This window comes from Mesocricetus auratus, unplaced genomic scaffold, assembly GCF_017639785.1.
Source record: "Mesocricetus auratus isolate SY011 unplaced genomic scaffold, BCM_Maur_2.0 Super-Scaffold_100004, whole genome shotgun sequence".
NCBI classification, from domain to species: domain Eukaryota; kingdom Metazoa; phylum Chordata; class Mammalia; order Rodentia; family Cricetidae; genus Mesocricetus; species Mesocricetus auratus.
The window spans coordinates 93,450,703-93,470,996 of NW_024429189.1; the positions used below are offsets into that span (position 1 = coordinate 93,450,703).

At 36.9% G+C, this 20,294-nt stretch overlaps 1 protein-coding gene across 5 annotated transcripts in view; it reads right to left on the minus strand.

Annotated features, from left to right (window-relative positions):
- Trpm7 (transient receptor potential cation channel subfamily M member 7) overlaps positions 1–20,294 on the minus strand; it is an 85,649-nt gene that overhangs the window by 51,904 nt on the left and 13,451 nt on the right. For all 5 annotated transcript variants that reach the window (XR_005877379.1, XM_040746233.1, XM_040746232.1 and 2 more), the window contains exons 2-10: positions 19,649–19,728; positions 13,953–13,991; positions 11,991–12,189; positions 10,089–10,302; positions 8,120–8,244; positions 6,964–7,135; positions 4,584–4,758; positions 2,616–2,739; positions 695–767 (exon numbers count right to left, since the gene is read on the minus strand). Coding sequence is in view for 4 of the 5 variants with exons in the window: in XM_040746233.1 (XP_040602167.1) it covers positions 695–767; positions 2,616–2,739; positions 4,584–4,758; positions 6,964–7,135; positions 8,120–8,244; positions 10,089–10,302; positions 11,991–12,189; positions 13,953–13,991; positions 19,649–19,728 (1,201 nt within the window). In the remaining variant the exon portion in view is untranslated. The remainder of the gene's footprint in view (positions 1–694; positions 768–2,615; positions 2,740–4,583; positions 4,759–6,963; positions 7,136–8,119; positions 8,245–10,088; positions 10,303–11,990; positions 12,190–13,952; positions 13,992–19,648; positions 19,729–20,294) is intronic.

Here is a 20,294-nt window from a genome sequence, read left to right on the forward strand (position 1 = left end):
CACAGAGATCCTCCTGCCTCTGCCTCCCGAGTGCTGGGATTAAAGGCGTGCGCCACCAACATCTGGCTCTGTTTTGTAGACTTTATTTTTTATTTTTTTGGTTTTTCGAGACGGGGTTTCTCTTTATTGCTTTGGAGGCTGTCCTGGAACTTGCTCTGTAGACCAGGCTGGCCTCGAACTCACAGAGATCTGCCTGCCTCTGCCTCCTGAGTGCTGGGATTAAAGGCGGATCTCTGTGAGTTCAAGGCCACCCTGGTCTCCAGAGCTAGTTCCAGGACAGCCTCCAAAGCAATACAGAGAAACCCTGTCTTGAAAAAAAAAAAAAAAAAACCAAAACCAAAAAAAAAGTCTATTAGACAAAAAACTACAAATCTATAAAACTAATTTGTTTTCAACTAAAAAGTTAGTATGCCTTTCATTAAAAAAAAAAAACTACTGAAAAAACCCCACTCCTTAACCTTTAGCTAAATGAAAAGTCTTACCTTATATAAGTAAGACATAAATTAAAGATAATATAGGATTTTAGAATCTCACATTTTAGTCAAGCTTGGTGACTAAAACCTTGATCGAAGCACTTGGAAAGGAGAGGCGGGAGTTTCTATGTGAGTTCCAGGATAGCCAGGGCTATGGAGAGACAGACCCTGTCTCAAAAAACAAAATAAAAATAAAAATAAAAAATTTAAAAAATCCTTACCTTTCAGCAGTGCAGTAAGTATTGCCACATCTATATCTTGATGTTCCTCTGATCCAATGTGGAAAACAGTGATCTATTTCAAAATACATCAGTATTATATCTTTATTTTTAAGCTAAGGTATTATAAAACAAACAAAAATATTCAGCCAATGCAAAGAACTATATCGATACGTATATTTGTATAGAAACAGATATCTACAGAACTGGCAAGACGGCTAAGTGGGTAAATGTGCTTGCCACATATGATTATTTGAATGAGGATGGCCTCTAAAGGCTCATGTTTGAATGCATGGTCCTCAGTTGGTAGAACATTGGGAAAGAATCAGGAAGTGTGGCCTTATAGGAGAAGGTATATCACTGAGAGCAAGCTTTGAGGTTTCAAAAGCTTACACCATTCCCAGGTAGCTCCCCTGCCTTGTGGTTACTGTTTCAACGTGAAAGCTCTCAGCTATTGCTCCAGCTCCATGCCTGCCTGCTCCCATGCTCCCTGAAATGATGATCATGAACTCACCCTCTGAAGCAGTAAAACCCCATTAAATGATCTTTTATAAGTTACGTTGGTCATGGTGTCTCTACACAGCTATAGAAAAGTAATTAAGACACCATACAAACTAAGTTCAGTCTCCAGAAGCCATGTAAAGGTCACAAAGTTGTCCTCTGACCTCCATGCATATCCACAATCACATACACACATACAATGCTAGTAATATTTTTTATACAGAAATAGACTTTAAGTCATTTACATATATCTATAGCTACACAGATTTCTAAATCTATAAACATAAGTGATCTAACACTTCAACCCTAAAAATGAAACAGAAAATTAAGACTATCACTAATCAAATACATTATCAAGCATTTCCAAAAGTAGTTTCATATCACATTCACTTTTTTTTAACCTATCTTATGTCTGTCAGCTGACTAAGCACTTTGTGGGTAGAGGCTAGAGATTACTATCAGAACAAATCATGTTGCTCTTTCTACAATGTGAGTACATATTCAAATGATTACTGTATTCCTTTTCTTTTAAGGAAAGTTCTTGCAATGTAGTCCTAGCTATACTAAGACTCACAGGCCTCATGTTTTAACCTCCAGGAGGTAAAATCATAGGTGTGTACCACTATGCCCTGCAACACATGCATTCTTGGGTGAGCCACATAAATCATATGAAATATAAAACCATTTAGGAAGCTTGTCAGAAAATAAAAGATGATTACTATACAAGTACAAGTTTTCAACTAACTTCATTTTATGGAGAACAAAGCCTGCAATGAAAGACAATGCAAATCAACACTTGATCAAAGCCAAAAGGCCAAGAAGCAATAGCAAATCCATGTTCCTATCTACTTACAGAACTTTTAAAATTTTATCTCTGAAAATATAAACCTATGTTTACATGTATGAAACTAAGCAGCACAGACCTTTAATCTAGTAGTCTTCAACAGAGTAAAACATTTTATTAGAGAAGCCACTAGCAGCTATTTTCTTCAGCTGCGCGTGCGCATGCTCGTGTGTGTGCGTGTGTGTGTGATTTGCACACAGGATACATGTAAAGGCTAAGGGCAATTTGCAGGAGTTGGGTTCTCTCCTTACACCAGGAAAGCTGCAGGGATCAAATTCAGGTCACTGGGTTTAGTGGCAAACACCTATAACTACTGATCCATGCTGCTTGTTCCTCTGCAGTCTTCTTAAACACTAAGCAGTCAGTTGAGACTCACTTATGAAAACTCCTTTAAAAGAATAAATACAATGTCTCAACACTATACAAAAATTAGTCTTTCAATACCACTCAGCTAAAGACCAAAAAGCAAATAACAGAGCAGTTTTAAAAACTTTAAACACAAACTAAAAACTGAAGAAGTGTATGAATTAGAATGTGCTTTAAAAGAAATAATGATGTGTTTTGCTGAAATCTACTCACAAGCTCTTTTTTTTTCATGCACTCCATCAACGTTTGAAATAAATGAACTGCTTCACTCTGCCCAAAGTTAAATGTTTTTTTGATAGTTGATATAATATCAGGCTCTGCTGCATCAGGAAGATTCCTGGTAGAAGAAGAAAAACAACTTACTTCACTCATTTTATCTTCTCTGTAGGATCAAAACGAAGTACAAGTAGACCCATACAAGGCTTCTGAAGGTTCTGTAGTAATATTAATAGTAACTTCCTGAGACACCCATTATTAAATCTATGGCATAAGAAAAGGAATGGAGTATTTTCACTTTGAATTATTTTGTGAAGTTTTAAACAAAATATGTGGTATAGCATTAGTACTCAGCTTTTTTAAGATATCATAAGGATAATTCTGTATTATGGCTTATAAAACAATTTACCAAGGTGTTGGGGAAGTCTTATGTCAATAAAGCACTGTTGGGCCAATAGGAATCTAGATAGGTGGGACTAGGAGTCCAGGAGGACTCTGGGAAGGAGAAACACAAAAAAGTCAAGATGTAACCGCCATGGGGTAGGAAGCCTGGAAATTTCTCCGGTAAGAGAAATACTTAGATTAACAATTATGGGGTAAATACTTAAGTCAGAGGTAGCCAGTAAGAAACAAGCAAGGCCAACAGCTTCATAATTAATATAGCCTCCTGTGTGTTTATTTGGGACTGATGCGGCTCTAGAACCAGGCTGGCGGGAAGGCTTCTCTCAAGGAAAAAGCTTCTCTTTACACCAAGGTGTCTTCAACATGGACACATTTACACAGCTTAAAGTATCAAAATGCAGGAGTTCATGATTAGTCTCCATTTGTCTAGTTTCACTTCAGTTCTTTTCAGGAATCACAGTCAACCAGTGTGATGTTTTGTGGAATATCTCTTTACACTGTGGGAATACATGTCGATGTGATTGGCTAAATAAAAAAGTTGATTGGCCAGTAGCTGGACAGAATAAGGTTAGGTAGGAGAACCAGACTAAGGACACCAGAAAGAAGAAGGGTGGAGTCAGAGGAGTCGCCAGCAAGACACGGAAAAGATACGGGAGGTGCAAGATGAAAGAGAGGTAATGTCAAGTGGCAGAATATAGATTAATAAATGAGTTAAGTTGTAAGAGTTGGCTAGTAGCAAGCCTGAGCATTTATAATCAATAATACGTCATATCTATGGTTATTTGGGAACAGCTGCAGAACACAGAAAAACTTTACCTACAATATTCTGAAAACTTTTTCAGTAATGTGAGTAACTGTCTTCTTAAAAGTATGAAATGCACCAGGTGGTGGTGGCGCACACCTATAATCCCAGCACTCGGGAGGAAGAGGGAGGATCTCTTTGAGTTCGAAACCAGCCTGGTCTACAAGAGCTAGTTCCAGGACAAATTCCAAACCCACAGAGAAACCCTGTCTCGAAAAACCAAAAAACAAAAGTATGAAATGCTTCACAAGTTCAAATGTAATCCTTGCATAAAGGGCATACTACTCTACGCATCATGAAAGTTTGGGTGTGTGTGCTGCCACAGTATGGCTCTGAAAGCAGAGCCATACTTCTTCCCATGTAGGTAACTGCCAAATCTAATACACAGGTTTCATTTTTACTCATGCTCAGGTATAACAATTCCACAGTATAGATATGCCAAAATTTGTTTACTTAGGCCTCTTCTGATAGATGTTATACTATGTTCTTATCTTGCATAATAACCCTACAACAAGAAATTTTATACAAGTGTTCACCTGTAGGAACCATTACATGAAATTAAACTATCAGGTGAAAGGTATGTCTCTGAAGCAATAATTATCTTCTAAAGATGACTACACTTTGGTTCAGTCCAACAGTATATGACTCAAGCTATTATTAAATCTGAGGTTTTCATGTTCATTAAATAGACAAAGGAATACAGTACTGCCCAAGTTACAAGACTCTAATACAGTATAAAGTCTGTTATACTCCACACTCACCCTCCTTCCTCTGTCTGCTTATGGATATAGGCTAGTAAATCTGCAGCTCTGCCTGTCCCTTCACACACAACAACTGGAACAGGAGGGCTTTCCTGAAGATATTCCAGTACTGTAAGGATGACATTTGGCCCACCTTCAAATATCAAAGCCACCACAGGAACACCTTGCCCAATTCCTAAAAGTGATAAAAGTTTAATTAGTAAATCTGAAAGAACTTAGTAATTTAATCTTGTTTATTTTAAATAAAAATTAAAAATAAAATTTCTTATGAAACAGTTGGCTTTACTTTAAGCACTGGATGTTAGTAACAGTCAGGCTGTTATTATAATTATAATGGAGCACTAAATACTTAATCACTGAAATCTGTTCTGGGTGATAAAATCAGGAAATTCAATAAATGATTTAGCACCAACTAGAATGTGTATAATTACTGAAAATAAACTTTCATGTATTTATTGAGCTCTAGGCAAGATACTTATTAGTATTAATCTGTGACTTAGTATGTCTAGGTACTTTGCTTTTTTTTACTTTTTCAAAGTCTTGCCATGTAACTCAGGCATGCCTAGGATATAAGAGCCTCCTATCTCCCCCTCCTAAGAGCTGTGATTACAACCAAGAGTCACCATGGGGGGGGGCGGGTTATTTTACATTTTAATACTGCATTGGTTGAATTTCTAACATATACCCACTTTTATTTATTTTAATTAGAATCTTACACCTCTACAAGTTAAAAGAAAGAAATTAGTGAAGAATACTAATTTTCAGTTTTACTACAACCTAAAGTGTGGTGACAAAACACAAACTACTTTTAAGTATAGGTTTATAAAACATTACTAGTTCTCAGGGTAGGCAAGATGGACTCAGTAAGCAAAGCATCCGACAGTATGAGTTCAGCTGCAGATCTTGAAAACCAGCTCCCAGGAGCTGTCCTGTGACCTCCAGTCACCCACACAGACAAAGACAGGAGAGACGGAGTAATAAAACAAAAATAATTTTATCTAAGATTTATGTCTTTCATAAGCATTTTGTCTGCATGTTGGTCTGGTGTCCTTGGAGGTCAGAAGAGGGCACTGTATATTCTGGAACCATTGTTACAGAGTTGTAGGCCACCATGTGAGTGCTGGGAACTGAACTCAGGTTCTCTGCAAGAGTAACAAGGGTTCTCAACCACTGAGCCATTTCTCCAACCCCAAGAATGCTTTTTTTTAATTACTGGTTTACACAAATGTCATGACTCTACTATGTGTGCTCTTCTGTAATTTTGTATTTCTAGATCACTTCGTGAGAGTTCATATTCTTGGTGAACTACAGTTACAGAATTCTTTTTTTTTTTTCTTTAGATTAGAAACAATCTTGTTTCACATGTCAATCCCAGCTCCCTCTCCCTCCCCTCCTCCCCCGCCCTCCCCAGGATTCTATCTACTTGTAATACAATATAGAAATTCAAGGAGAAAGTTCAGTCACAGTTGGAAGGAAAATCTGTTCCAAGGATATCGGCTTTTAAGACTCATTTGCCAACAGCAATACAGACTCACTTTATAAACTTTAGGCAAAACTCAATGTTACTCAAGCAGTATTGTTCCCACCCCCCCCCCTTTTTTTTCCTGTTTTTTTTTTTCATGACAGGGTTTGTCTGTGTAGCCCTGACTGGCCCAAACTCACAAAGATCCACCTGCCTCTAGAATGTCAGAATTAAAGGCATACACCACCACTACATCACTATCTTGAATGTCGAGGTTACATATTAGAATTACCACACATTAAGACTACTAGTAAGATCAGGTGGTAGTGGCATTTGCCTTTAATCCCAGTACTTGGGAGGCAGAGGTAGGTGGATCTCTTTAAATTCGAGGCCAGCCTGATCCACAAAGTGAGTTTCAAGACAGTCAGAACTGTTACACAGATAAACCCTGTCTCAAAAACAAAAAAAGCAAAAAACAAAAAACAAACAAACAAAAAAAACAAAACCGGTTGGTAAGCCCCTGCAATAAAAACAAAGTTAAAAAATTTTTTTGCCAGGCGGTGGTGGTGCACGCCTTTAATCCCAGCACCTGGGAGGCAGAGGCAGGTGGATCTCTGTGAGTTCGAGACCAACCCTGGTCTACCAAGTGAGTTCCAGGACAGGCTCCAAACAATACAGAGAAACCCTGTCTCGAAAAAACAAAAAAAAATTTTTTCTTTTTGGATTTGGCCCTAAAACCTAAGCATGCAACTTAGGTCTTACCATTTTGTTTAAATCAGCCATTTTTGAATGCTTTGTGGGTTCTCTTGCTATGTAAAGAAAAGCTTACTTCAAAGGGCATGTTACTTTTCAAGTATGCTGCTGCCTACTAATAAGCTTTGAATAATTAAACAGTAACAAATCTGTTAACTCCCTTACTAGCATGAATTCTTTGCTGATTAATGGTTTTTTCAAGTTCTCTTCTCAGTCTGACTTCTGCCCCATACTTTCCAACAGTGCCATCATCCACCAATATGAAATGGGAGTGGAGATTATTGAGAACATTCAATTTGCTCAGAGGATTCAATAGGGTTTGATAAGGAGCAACCACCTAAACAAGAGCAAAACAAGAGTCAATGGAAGGAAGTGACTCACAGATAAAAGGTAAAATTCTATTTTCATTTAGATAAAGAAAAAGCTTAAGTTTTTAAGTATTTGAAGATGAATAAAAGATTGAACCACATAACAACATCTTGCTCCTTTTTGCAAAATTCTGTTTTTTATCATCACATGCAAATGGAGCAGTAGTACATACACAGTGCTAATAAATTATAAGGTTAGTAAGTGAGTCAAGTACAATACAAATGACAATAATAAAGCAGTAAAATATGGTAGTGTTATTGCCCAAAGCATAAATGCAACCATTTCAGGCTGATATTGGAAATTCAGTAACACTTGAAAATGATCCTTATAATTGAGTTTTGTTTGTTACTGTTTTGTTTTTTGAGACAGAATTTCACTATATAGCCCCAGCTTGCTGGGAACTTGCTACTTAGATCAAGCTGGAGACAGTTCTGCCTCTGCCTCCACTGCTGTATCATGTCATTAAAGGTCTGTGAAACCATGTCCAGCCAGTTTATTTTAATAGGCTTATGATGAATATCTATAAATCAATTCACATCTTTAATCTATTCAAATAAGCACTATCATTTGATTCCTACTCTTAATGACAAAATTAATCTTTAATGTTATAATCAGCAGGGTGATCTCTGAGTTTGAGGCCAGCCTTGTCTACAGAACAAGTTCCAGCAAAACCAGAGATATCAAAAAATCAAATAAACAGAAAACAAACAAATCAATTACATCTTAAATATGATATGAAAAACATGTTAAAATAACATTCTACATGGAAGACAGAAAACAAAGTGTCAACACTATTATAAACATTTACATTGATAGACATATTTTCCCAAAGGATCAAAAATGGCCACTGAAATTTTTGTTTTAAACTTAATGTGAAAGTATAGTATAGCCTATCAAGTTATTTCTGTTTATATGCAAGCTCAATTTTAAGACAAATAAAAATCATTCTTACATCTCTCCCAACAAGATCATTTCTGTTTTCTATTACTCCCCATGGAGCTATTCCAATAGTGCAAATTTTTCGAGATGATCTGGAAGCATGTTCTTTGAGGGCATCACCAACATGTTTTGCCACACCTGCTCATACAAATTTATTCACCATTAGAAAAACCCTGTATTTACTTTCTAACATTACAAAGTTTTTTTAAAAAGAAAATTCTAAGGCTGTAAAATCTAAAGCAAGCTTACCAATATCAAATTCATTATAACTGTCCAAAATCACATGTAAATTGAATCCTATCACATTGGTAGGTAGACCTAATCCTAAGAAACTGATGTATCTTCTAGTTTGCTTCTTGGAACATACTAGATCTCATCTTTCTTATAAAACATGGAAAATAAAATCCTCACTAAATAAATCTTCTTTTCCCACTGCCTTCCTTGCTTACAATCAATTTTCAAAACACACCCAAGTAATCTTTGTTTTTACCAATCAACACCTTAAAACCCTCCCTTCTTATTCAAAAGGAAAAGTCACAACGTCATGGCTTAAAAAGTTATCTATCTGTAACCTGTGATGCACCACACTTCCACATCACCATGCTTTGTCATGTCCCAAGAACTTCTGACCCACACTCCTGGCTTACTTCCCATTCTGTTACATAGGAAGCATCTTATTCTTCTTGCAATACACTAGTGATTTTCTCTTCCCTATATGTTCTGTCCCAAGTTTTTCTGTTCCTTTGTTTCCTCCCATCTTTCTTGAAATGTTATCCTATCAGTAAAAATGTATTTACTCTTCTCAACATGACTGAATTGAGATGTGAAGAGACTAGTAAAGCTCAGTCCTAAGTGTCTGATGTTTCCAGACACATTTGATCATGAAGGTTCTGATGAGATGAATGGATTCACATCATTATTTAGAGGTGACAAAGGATAGGAGGTAAGGCCAAGCTGAAGGAAGCAGATCCCTAGGGACATGTCCTTGCTTCTTCTTATATTTCCAATCTCTTCTTCTAGGCCACTATGTCAGAACTGCTCTACCCTACCATGCCCTTATCCCACAACAGACTGATATTTGAACAATATATATATATGTTCTACAGCTCAAAGAATGCCTTACAATGAGGCTCAATAATTATCAATAATAAATGAATGAGATGCTTAAGGTGATTTAAGTAATTGTTTAAAACAAACCCATCCTACCTAAAGTCAAAGTTTAAACATTATACAAAAGCTCTTAAATGAAAAGAGAATAATGGATGAAAAATTAATATATGACGGCCACTTTTTCCATAATTTTATTTGTATGTATATACATGTCTGTATGTGAACCAAATAAGATCCTAGTAACTGAGAAGGCCAGTAGGTGGTGTCAGATTCGCTGGAACTGGACAATTGTGAGATGCCATGTGACTGTTGGAAACAAAACTTGTCCTCTGCAAGAGCAGCCAGTGCTCTTAACTGCAGAGCCATCTCTCTCCTCCCAGAGGACATACCTTTACCAATACCAAAGGAACAGACTATCATTCTTCTACCAGTTTATCAGTACTCAGAAAATGGAAACACTTTGCTTTATAGTAGAGTCAGCAAATATTTTGTAAAGGGCAAGCTATAAGCTTACATTTTGATTGTACAGAGTATTTACTTACTAGTCTTTGTTACAATTACTCACCTTTGCTACTGTATTACAAAATCAGGTATAGATGAACATGGTTATGTTCAAATAAAAAACTTTATTCATAAGAACAAGGATTAACTAAACTGGATTTGGCACACAGGTTAACTTTGCCAACTTTTGCTCTAAAGTATATATTTTAATAGCCTGAATGACAACCAAGCAGATTAAGCTATTTTTATCAGTGATATTACCAAGAATTATAGATTAACAGAAGAATCAAACATATTTATAATTTATTATTTCAAATGCCTAACTGATATGAAAGACTGACAAATATATTTAATAAAACTGTTTATATTACCTGTGTTTACTCCTCCAGTTAAAATCCAAGCTCCAGTTGTAACTGCAGCTTTAATAAGACCCTTTCCAAGCAACTGCTTGATTCTTGGATGAAGTTCAAATTTCTGCATGCCTCCATGTACAGAAATAACAAGTTTGGGTAACTCCATTTGCCATTCTTTAAGCAGAAGTTGCAGAATGATTTCAGGTTTGGTATCATATGACAGTCTCACGTACTAAAACAAACAAAGGGCCAAAATAACTATGTTCACAGATTTAATAATGCAACATCATCTGATATTCAATAAATCAGATATATTAAAGGCATATGCCATCACATGCCTTTAATCCCAACAACTGAGAAGCAGATGCAGGCAAATCTCTGTGAGTTTGAGGACAGCATGGTCTACAGAATTGCTATGGAATATCTGCACACTGTGAAGATATATTGCTGTGATTGGTACACTAAAAAGCTGAATGGCCAATAGCTAGGCAGGAAGTAAAGGCCAGATTTCTGGGGAAAGGAAGGAGGGAGGAGGAATCTAGGCATGCAAGAGAAGGCAGGAGACATGGAGAGGAAACATAGGGTACAAGAAGGAAAAGGGGTAACACTGTGATAGAATGTAGATTGATATATATGGGTCAATTTAAGTTGTAAGAGCTAGTTGAGACAAGCCTTAGCTAAAGGCCAAGCTTTCATAATTAATATACGTCTCTGTTTCATTACTTGAGAGCTACCGGGCAGGACAGAGAAAGACTTAACAGAATGAGTTCCAGGCTAGCCAGGGCTACACAGAGAAACCCTGTCTCAAAAAAAGAAAAAAAACACCAACAAAAAATTTACATAAAGTAGGTAATATAAAATAGCAAATGGCTTTTAAATTTGGAAAAATTCTTGTGATATATAGTACTAGCACTGTAACTCACACAAATTAAGACACAGATGTCAATTTACACATTTATACTCAATTATCAATTCATCCACAGCGCTTATTGCCCTATTTAACTATAAGTACACAAAGAGTAGGAAGCATTAAGACAAATGACATGTGTTTTAGGAATCAGTCAGCTACAAAAGCAGTAAGAACTTATGGAATTTAACAAGAAAACTTGGAGATGAATATATACTACTCTTCCTAAGACAGGGAGGAAGAAGAACAACAAAAAGGTTATGAAATGTCAATCTAAATGATAACCAAATATATAACAGGATTTTAAAATATACAGAATTTTAAAAATTCCTGCCAACAAATGCACATAAGTCACAAGAGAAATAATGCTGTTACAGAAGTTCAGAAAGTTCTTAACATTGTAGAGTGATAAGTAGGAGATGTGGTTAATTTTTAACAAAGACCAAGTTAAAAACTGTTTATTACAAAATTACACCAAGAATAATGTATGAATAAAGGAAGCCAATAATAAAAAATTACTTAACAAAAATAACATACGACAAAGGGATAAAGAAAAAAAGGGAAATAATCAGATAGCTAATACTATTATGGTTAAACCTAAACTCAAATACAAAGATTTAATTTTAAAAGACAATCTATATACACTACTAAAAAGACTTTTTATGGATTTGATTTTGTTTAGCAGACAGGCTTTTATATACTACATAGAGTGATCCCAAAAATGGGCTCAAATAGCACTGTGACAAGCAAATGTCACAGTGCCTAGAAAATGGTATCTTTTACCTTAAGAAAAGTTTAAAAGGGAAAGGAGATTTAGCTCTCCTTCCAGAAAACACAAATTCTGTCAATAAAATGAAAAAAGACTTTTTATAATGATAAATTATTTGATCTACATACAATAATTCTAAATTTATGTCAATTCATATGAAGAACTTTAATATATGCACTGCACCTTTTTGTTTTGGTACTATAGATATTACAAGATAAGTGAAATAAAAAAATAAGTGACATACCTTAGCTCTGTAGGAATGAGAACCTCCTTGAAAATTGATGACTCCATAAGCATCTGTTGGGCTCTGTTCCGTGTGCTTTTCCACAGACCATTCTTCTATTGCCTGATTAAAATGTTCACCCAATTTCACATCGGAGTATTTCATGGCAAGACTTGCAGTAAAGCAAGCATGTTGCTTGACCAAACGGCCACAAAAACACCTAAAGAGAAAAAGCAAGAGTACATGAAAAATCCTGTCACCAGGCAGTGCTTTAATCCCAGCATTCTTCTTGGCAGAAGCAGACAGATTTCTGAGTTCGAGACCAGCCTGGTCTACAAACTGAGTCCCAGGACATTCAAGGTTACACAGAGAAACTGTCTCAAAAAACAAAAAATAAAAAATAAAAAAGGGGCGAGGGGGATATGTCACTAAATAAAACTAGAAATGACAACCAAGTATTAGAAATAAGCACCAAGTATTAAGACTATGCCCCATATAGTTGAGGAAAATATGAACACAATGAAGGAGAACTGAAGACATCTTCAAAGTTAGACTATAAAAATACCTCAACACATATAATTTATGCCTCCAAAAGGAAACAAATGGGAATCAAAATTTGAAACATGTTGAAGAAAAGAAAAATTCCAAATTAATTCTTGAGTCTACATCTCAGCAGTTCAACAAAAAATAAATCAACCAGGCATAAACAAAACCATACTAGGGCCGGGAGTGGTGGCATGCACACCTTTAGTCCCTGCACTTAAAAGAGTCAGAAGCAGGTGGATTTCTGTGAGTTCCACGACATCTAGGACTACACCGAGAGACCTTGTCTCAAAAATAAGTAGATAAATAAGTCAGCCATGCTAGCTAAGGCATTGCTGAAAATGGTAAGGAGGAAAAAAATTTCTTAAACTAAAATATAACCTAACCAAAATATAAATAAATAAAAGGTGTAGTCATGTGGATATTAATTAAAAATGATAAATTCTGGTCAGAAGAGGTGGCATATACCTGTAATCCAACACATGGAAAGTGGAGGCAAGACAAACATGCCAGAAAAAAAAAAAGATAATTGTAAAGGAAGAGGGGTGTGAAAACCTAGTATGTTAATTTTATGTGCATGAGTATATATCTGGATATATATGTGCATCACATTCAGGCAATTCCAACAAAGGCTAAAAGCAGACATTGGATTCCCTGGAACTAGAGCTAAAGATGTTTGTGAGCTGCCATGTGGGTACTGGGAATCAAATTTGGTTCCTCTATAAGAGCAGCTAGTGTTCTTAACAATAAGCCATGTCTCCAGCTTGCTACTAACCTCTTTTAATGGAAAATCAGAAGTAAAAGACATACTATATACTATACATCTGGTCTCTTATTTCTCTCCAATAGTTTCTGTTTTGTTTTGTTTTGTTTTTTTTTTTTTTTGTTTTTTAAGACAGGGTTTCTCTGTATTGTTTTGGAGGCTCTCCTGGAACTCGCTCTGTAGACCAGGATGGCCTCGAACTCACAGAGATCCACCTGCCTCTGCCTCCCAAGTGCTGGGATTAAAGGCATGCGCCACCAACGCCCGGCTTCCTGTTTTGTTTTTTAAGACAGGGAATTACTGTGTAGCCCTAGCTAGCTGGGAACTCAGTATAAGAGCCAGCATTGAGCTCAGAGATCTATTTGCCTGCCCGCCATCTCTTGAATGCTGGCAGCCCAGCCTACCAAACACATCTTATGTCTTACACTGTAGTTTCCTGATAGAACCACAGTGTCTTTAACAGTCAGCTTTTCCTAGCCAGCTTTGCTTGTCAGAATCCCCTGTCCCTTCACTCTGCTCTATTAACTCACTCTCTCAGAACCCTAATCTGGTACCTTTAAGTTTGAAGCAGAATTGTCAAATGTTTGAGTAAAATGTTCTTCAAGTATAATAACATGTGAAGTTTATCCCACTGTATTACACTTAGTGGTGTTTTCTGCAATGCATGCTAAACTTACCTGACAAGCTGCTGACAGATCTGACATCCTGGAAGACATCTATAAAATGCAGAAAGGTAAATTATTACTTCATGAAAAAACATTTATTTTAAAGTAAACTATATTAAATTCACACAAAGGTATGAAACAAATGAAAATTATAATATATAATTAATTTCAGTAGATGCCATAGATCACACACACCTTGGCTTATATACCTTCAACTAACCCTTTAAATTTGCATAGATTTATATTTTAAGTACTATTAATTTTGAAATAAAATAAGCAACTACAACAGAGTAAAATGACAAGTTTAATTACATGAAATCATGTTTACATGTAATAAAGATCTACAATTAAGATGTAAACACAAATTTTTTAAAAAGATAGTTTCCCCAATATAATAAAGAACCTCCTCAAATCAATTTGTAAAAACCCAACATAAAAAAAAAAACGGAAAAATAGCCAGGCAGTGGTGGCACACACCTTTAATCCCAGCACTTGGAAGGCAGAGGCAGGTGGATCTGAGTGTCCAAGGCCAGTCTGGTCTACAAGTTCCAAGACAGGCTCCAAAGCTACAGGAAAAAAAACCTTGATTCAACAAAAAACAACAACAACAAAAAAGGAAAAATATGAAGAGTTCACAGTAAAAACACACATATTAGCCGGGCGTTGGTGGCACACGCCTTTAATCCCAGCACTTGGGATGCAGAGGCAGGCGGATCTCTGTGAGTTTGAGGCCAGCCTGGTCTACTATTTCCAGGACAGCCTCCAAAGCCACAGAGAAACCTTGTCTCAAAAAACCCAAAAAAAAACAACAACAACAACAAAAAAAAAAAAACCACACATATTAAGGATTCCAATTAGGAAAAATTTAAAAATATTTGAATAGCTTCATGAGCATAGAGAGAAGTCCTTTATCTGCTGGCGAAGTATATTTTGGTTGTGAGCTTAGCATTTAATGGTAAAGTATGTTTTATGAACTGTATTTTTATGGAAGACAATTTTGTAATAGTTATCAAAATGAAAAATATCAATTCCTCAAACTCTATCTCAAGTTCTAAAAGTACAGGCCAGAACTGGGGATGTAGCTTAGTGGTAGAACCTGTCTGACAGGCATAAAACCCTGGGTTCAATTCCCCAGCACTGATAACCAAAAAGCATTTTGAAAATATGTGCTAAAGTCAGTCTAAGTATCTGAAGTATATATGATAAATGAAAATTTTAAGTTAATACAGTATAGCATTTTTAACATCAGAGAAAAACAATATAACTAAAATGTTCATCAGTAAGGTGATTCAGACATAGAACTCAGCCCTCCAAAGCCCTCTACACACTTTTTAATTCAGGATTGCTTTCACTGAACCTGAGAGTTGTTATTTGAGCTAGACTAGCTGGTCAGAATGGCTCCCAGATGTGCCTGTTTCTGCCTACCACAGTGCTTCGTTTACAGGCACATGACATCACACTCAGCTTTTAGATGACTGCTACGGATCTGAACTCATCATTGACTGCTCTTTATCCAGGTCTCTCTAGAAGGTATGTCAAGGAATGGACAGTACCACAATATTCTGTTGAGGTGAATTTATGGCCGAATAATGATAGTGAAAAGAAGATTTTTCATTTAAAGTATCTGGTAACAGCTTGTGATTTCTTTAATGTCTGGTGAGTGCTTATATTATTTCTACTGCAGACTAACACTAACAAAAATCACAACAAACTACTTATCAACAATACAATCTATTGCTTTTGTTTGGGAGGACAAGGTCTCATTATACAGCCTTGACTGACCTAAAAACTGACTATACACAGACAAGGCTGGCCTTGAACTTGCACCTGTCTCTATCTCCTATATACTAGGATTAAGGTTTGCACTACCACACCCTGCCAAATTTATTGCTTTTTAGTGGTGGTGGTGATGTTTTGAGAGGGTCTTGGTGGTTTCTGTTTTGTTTTTACAGAGTTTCTCTGTAGAACACTGGCTTTGCTGGAACTCACTCTGCTTTGAAACTTGGAGATCCACCTGCCTCTGGCTCCCAAGTACTGGGATTAAAGGCATGCCTCACCACCCTTGGCTCTGAATCTATTGTTTTTAATAAAGAAAAAGAAATCACCACACTTTTCTTGAAGAAAAATGGTGTCTTAGAACTAGCATGGTAAATCAAGACCCTAAATATGAACCCCAGTATTAGGAACTACTCCTGTCCCTGTGATATAACAACAGAACTCAAGAAAAAAATCACAGAATCTAATTATTTCAAAGGATATTAAGGTTATCTAATCATTTAAAGAATTTAAAACCTTTGAAGGGTCTGGAAAGTTGCCTCAGTCAGTAAACTGCTTGCCTAAAGACCTGAGTCTAGACTTCCAGTATCCACATTTTTCGAAAAGGAGTAACAAAGGGAAAGGAGCAGACACAATAGTACATGCCCGCAACCCTAGTGTTGGAGGGCTCCCTAGAGCTTGTAGATCATCCAGCCCGGCCACTCGGTAAGCTTTTTCAAAAGGTACAATGGATGACTGACTGCCACATGAATGTACACATTCCACATGAACACACACACCCATCTACACAGGTACTCACACCCACACAAACATATATACATACAAAATTAAAGAAAAAAAAACTTTTCACAATTTACTAAAACCCAGAGAACATTTAAAAAAGTATTTTCTCAAGAGTAATCAACTAAATTAAAATATATGACATACACTACTATGGCCAACTTTAAAAAAAAATCAAGAGGCAGGGTAAGGCAGGTATGGACTGACAGCTTCAGCCATCCTGGCAACCAGAGGACCGAGTTCAGGGGTTCAAAAACTAGTCTAAGCAACACATCAAGGCCCAGTCCTAAAACAAAAGAAAAATGGGTTACAGAGATAGCTCAGCAATTAAGAAGAGCACTTGCTGCTCTTAAAGGATCCAGTTCTGTTTCTAGAAAACACATGCAGACTCACAATCACTTATAACTACAGTTCCAAGGAATCAGTATTGTCTTCTGGCCTCCACAGGCATCCCAAATGAAAATGATACACTTAAATTCACGCAGGCAAAACACCCATACATATCAGGCACATTAAAAAAAAAATGACAGATGTGGTGTTGTCGCCTTTAATCCCAGGCAGATCTGAGTTCAAGGCCAGTTTGATGTTCAAAGTAAGTTCCAGGGCAGCCTCGGCTGTTTCACAGAAACCCTGTCTTGGAAGAAAAAAAAAAAACAACAACAACAACAACCAAAACAAAAAAACAACAACTGGGCAGTGGAGGCTCAAACCTAATCCCAGCACTTGGGAGGCAGAGGAAATTGGATTACTGTGAGTTCAAGGCCAGTCTAGTCTACAAGCAAGTTCCAAGACAGGTAGAATTGTTACACAGATAAACCCTGTCTGGGAAAGAAAAAAGTTGTTTTTTTTTTTTACTTTTAAAAAAAACTTTCCATTTATCACGATAGCTTGAAGATAATGGAGTATACTATCCTAGACAATATTCAATTAAGCACCTGTTTGTATTTGCTACCAGTCATAATTAACTCACTTATAAATCATTTAGCATCACAAAAACATTGGAGTCCTTAAATAGCAAAACAGAAAGTATTAATGACAAAAATTTTTCCTCTGTGTGTGTGTGTGTGTGTTACCGTTACTCAAGCCTAGAGTGTCATGTGTAACAGAGGTACTGATCTTTTTAGCAATTTTTGAGAGTTATATACCTAGTTAGGTATAGTGACCCATGCCTGTAGTCTTAGGACTATGGAGGTTGTTGGAGAAGGACCACCTTGAGCTTAAAGTCAGGCAGGACTACACATTAGGGAGGAAAGAAGGGACTGACCAATGGGAACAAAGAAAAAAAAATCATATACCCAATAGAAGTGAAAGTTACAGAGCATGTAATCTGACAGAGAACAGGGAAAGGACAAGAAGATCCAAAGATTGTTTAAATCACCAGTCCTCAACCTGTGGGTTGTGATCCCGTTGGGGGTCAAATATCAGGTATCCCACATATCAGATATTTACATTATGGTTCATAAAAAAATTAGTTACGAAGCAGCAACAAAATAATTTTATGATTGGGTGGTCATCACAACATGAGGAACTGTATTAAACAGTCCCAGCATTAGGAAGATTGAGAACCACTGTTTTAAATGCTTGCCATGTTTCTTCCCTTGTAAGGTTAGGGAATAACCTTTGATTTGTATTTTTAATTCATTTTTTTTACTAATTTTAGGCTTCAAAAAATCTTAACAAGAATATTTCCTTTTAAATTTAATAGTCAATTGACAGCTTTCAATGGTCAGCTCTCTCCTCCACTGTGGGTCATGGGGATTGAACTGAACCCTGGCCGTCAGGATTGTACAGAAAACCCTTTTACCTACTGGGCCACCTCTCACTGACCCAAGAGTGTTTTTCTTTCTTTCTTAATTATCTTATTTGTAATTCTGTACATAAGTGTGTAACTGTGGGGGGATATGTATGTATGAACGAAGCAGGGTTTAAATGAGAGTTTCAGGTCCACTAGAGCTGGAGTTGCAAGCAGTTGTGAGCAGACTGATGGATGCTGGAAACTGAACTTGGGTCCTCTATAAGAGCAGTCAGCACTCTTAGCTGTTGAGCCATACCTCTGGTCATACTGAGATTATTACTTGAGTTTTCACAAGACCAATTTTTCCTATATTTATAATGTCCTTAACTGTCAGATTCCTTTCTTCTCAAAGCCATTTTAAAGATCAAAATGGCAATTAGATACCTACACCTTTGGTGACAGTTTTTCTAGTAAATACTAATCTCTATATGTATACAGAAACATGTGAGAGGTTTGCTCTCCAAGCAAGAAGGCAGGGGAAGTGCCTACTGTGCTCATATTCTTCAGCATCAACCATAGTGTGCATATTAAGATGCCCAATAGCCGGGCGGTGGTGGCGCACGCCTCTAATCCCAGCACTCGGGAGCCAGAGGCAGGCGGATCTCTGTGAGTTCGAGGCCGGGCTGGACTGATAGCCTCCGAAACAATACAGAGAAGCCCTGTCTCGTAAAAACCAAAAAAAGAAAAACAAAAAAACAAAACAAAACAAAAAAAGATGCCCAATAGCCGGGCATTGGTGGCGCATGCCTTTAATCCCAGCACTTGGGAGGCAGAGGCAGGCGGTTCTCTGTGAGTTCGAGGCCAGCCTGGTCTACAGAGTGAGTTCCAGGATAGTCTCCAAAACAATACAGAGAAACCCTGTCTCGAAAAACCAAAAAAGAAAAAAGAAAAAAAGAAAGATGCCCCTTAACAAATTCTGAAGTATCTTCTGTTCTCAGGATCAGGGTGGTAGTAGCAAGAAATTTATTGTAGTTTCTACGGAGTTTACACAGTTAGGTTTCAGAGGCAGGCAAACAGTTTGAGGAAAGAAATTCCAGAGCAGCCGGTGGTGGTGGCACACACCTTTTATCCCAGCACTCGGGAGGCAGATGCAGGTGGATCTCTATGTGTTTGAGGCCAGCCTGGTCTATAGAGTAAGTACCAAGACAGCCAGGGCTTCACAGTGAAACCCTGACTCCAAAACACAAACAAAATAAGAAATCCCAGAGCACTGGTACCTTGCTTAGTCTCCCTTTCCATTCTAAAAAGAAAAATTAACAGTAACCTCAAATTATTACATAACTTTTGTTTAAGCAAATAACAATAAATTTACACTTAAATTTCTAGAAGATCCTAGAAGAAACCAACATGTGCTTACCTGTGAGGGTCTTTGGAGCTTGGTATAATATACACACACTCCCTCTTGGTCAAAGTGCTCTCTATCCAGGATTTCTGGGACTAAAACAAAGAGTTCAAGATTGTTTACAAGTTTACAGTCTCTTGATCATAATACTCAAAAATGTGTGGTATTTAAATATGTGTGCTATATACTATTTTCAGTGCTGGCACACCTAAATCATTAAAATTATTCCACTTAATCCAACATGATTTAACAGTGCTGTGCCAGAAGAAGCAAAACAAGTGAGAGACTCTCACAGTAAGTCTCAAGAGGGACTAATGTGATCCTAAGCCACTTAAAAGAGCCAAAATTGACAGCCACATTTAATTTAGAGAAAACAAAAGCCTAGCCTAAGCTATCGGGTATTTCTAGAAAGCTTAAGGGCACATAAAGGTATTTCCATACAAAATGATACCAAACAAAATTCTAGTCAAAGGAAAGTTATCAGGAAAAAATGTTAAACACCAACAGAAATAAAGCAGGTTATCTATTATCCACTCAGAAAGCAGTCAATCTCCTGATCTTGAAAGCTAAACAGGGCAGGAGCTCATAAGTACCTGGATGAGAGACATAGTAAGTTATTAAATGATTATAAACATTAATCTACCAAATTTGTGTGTCCATA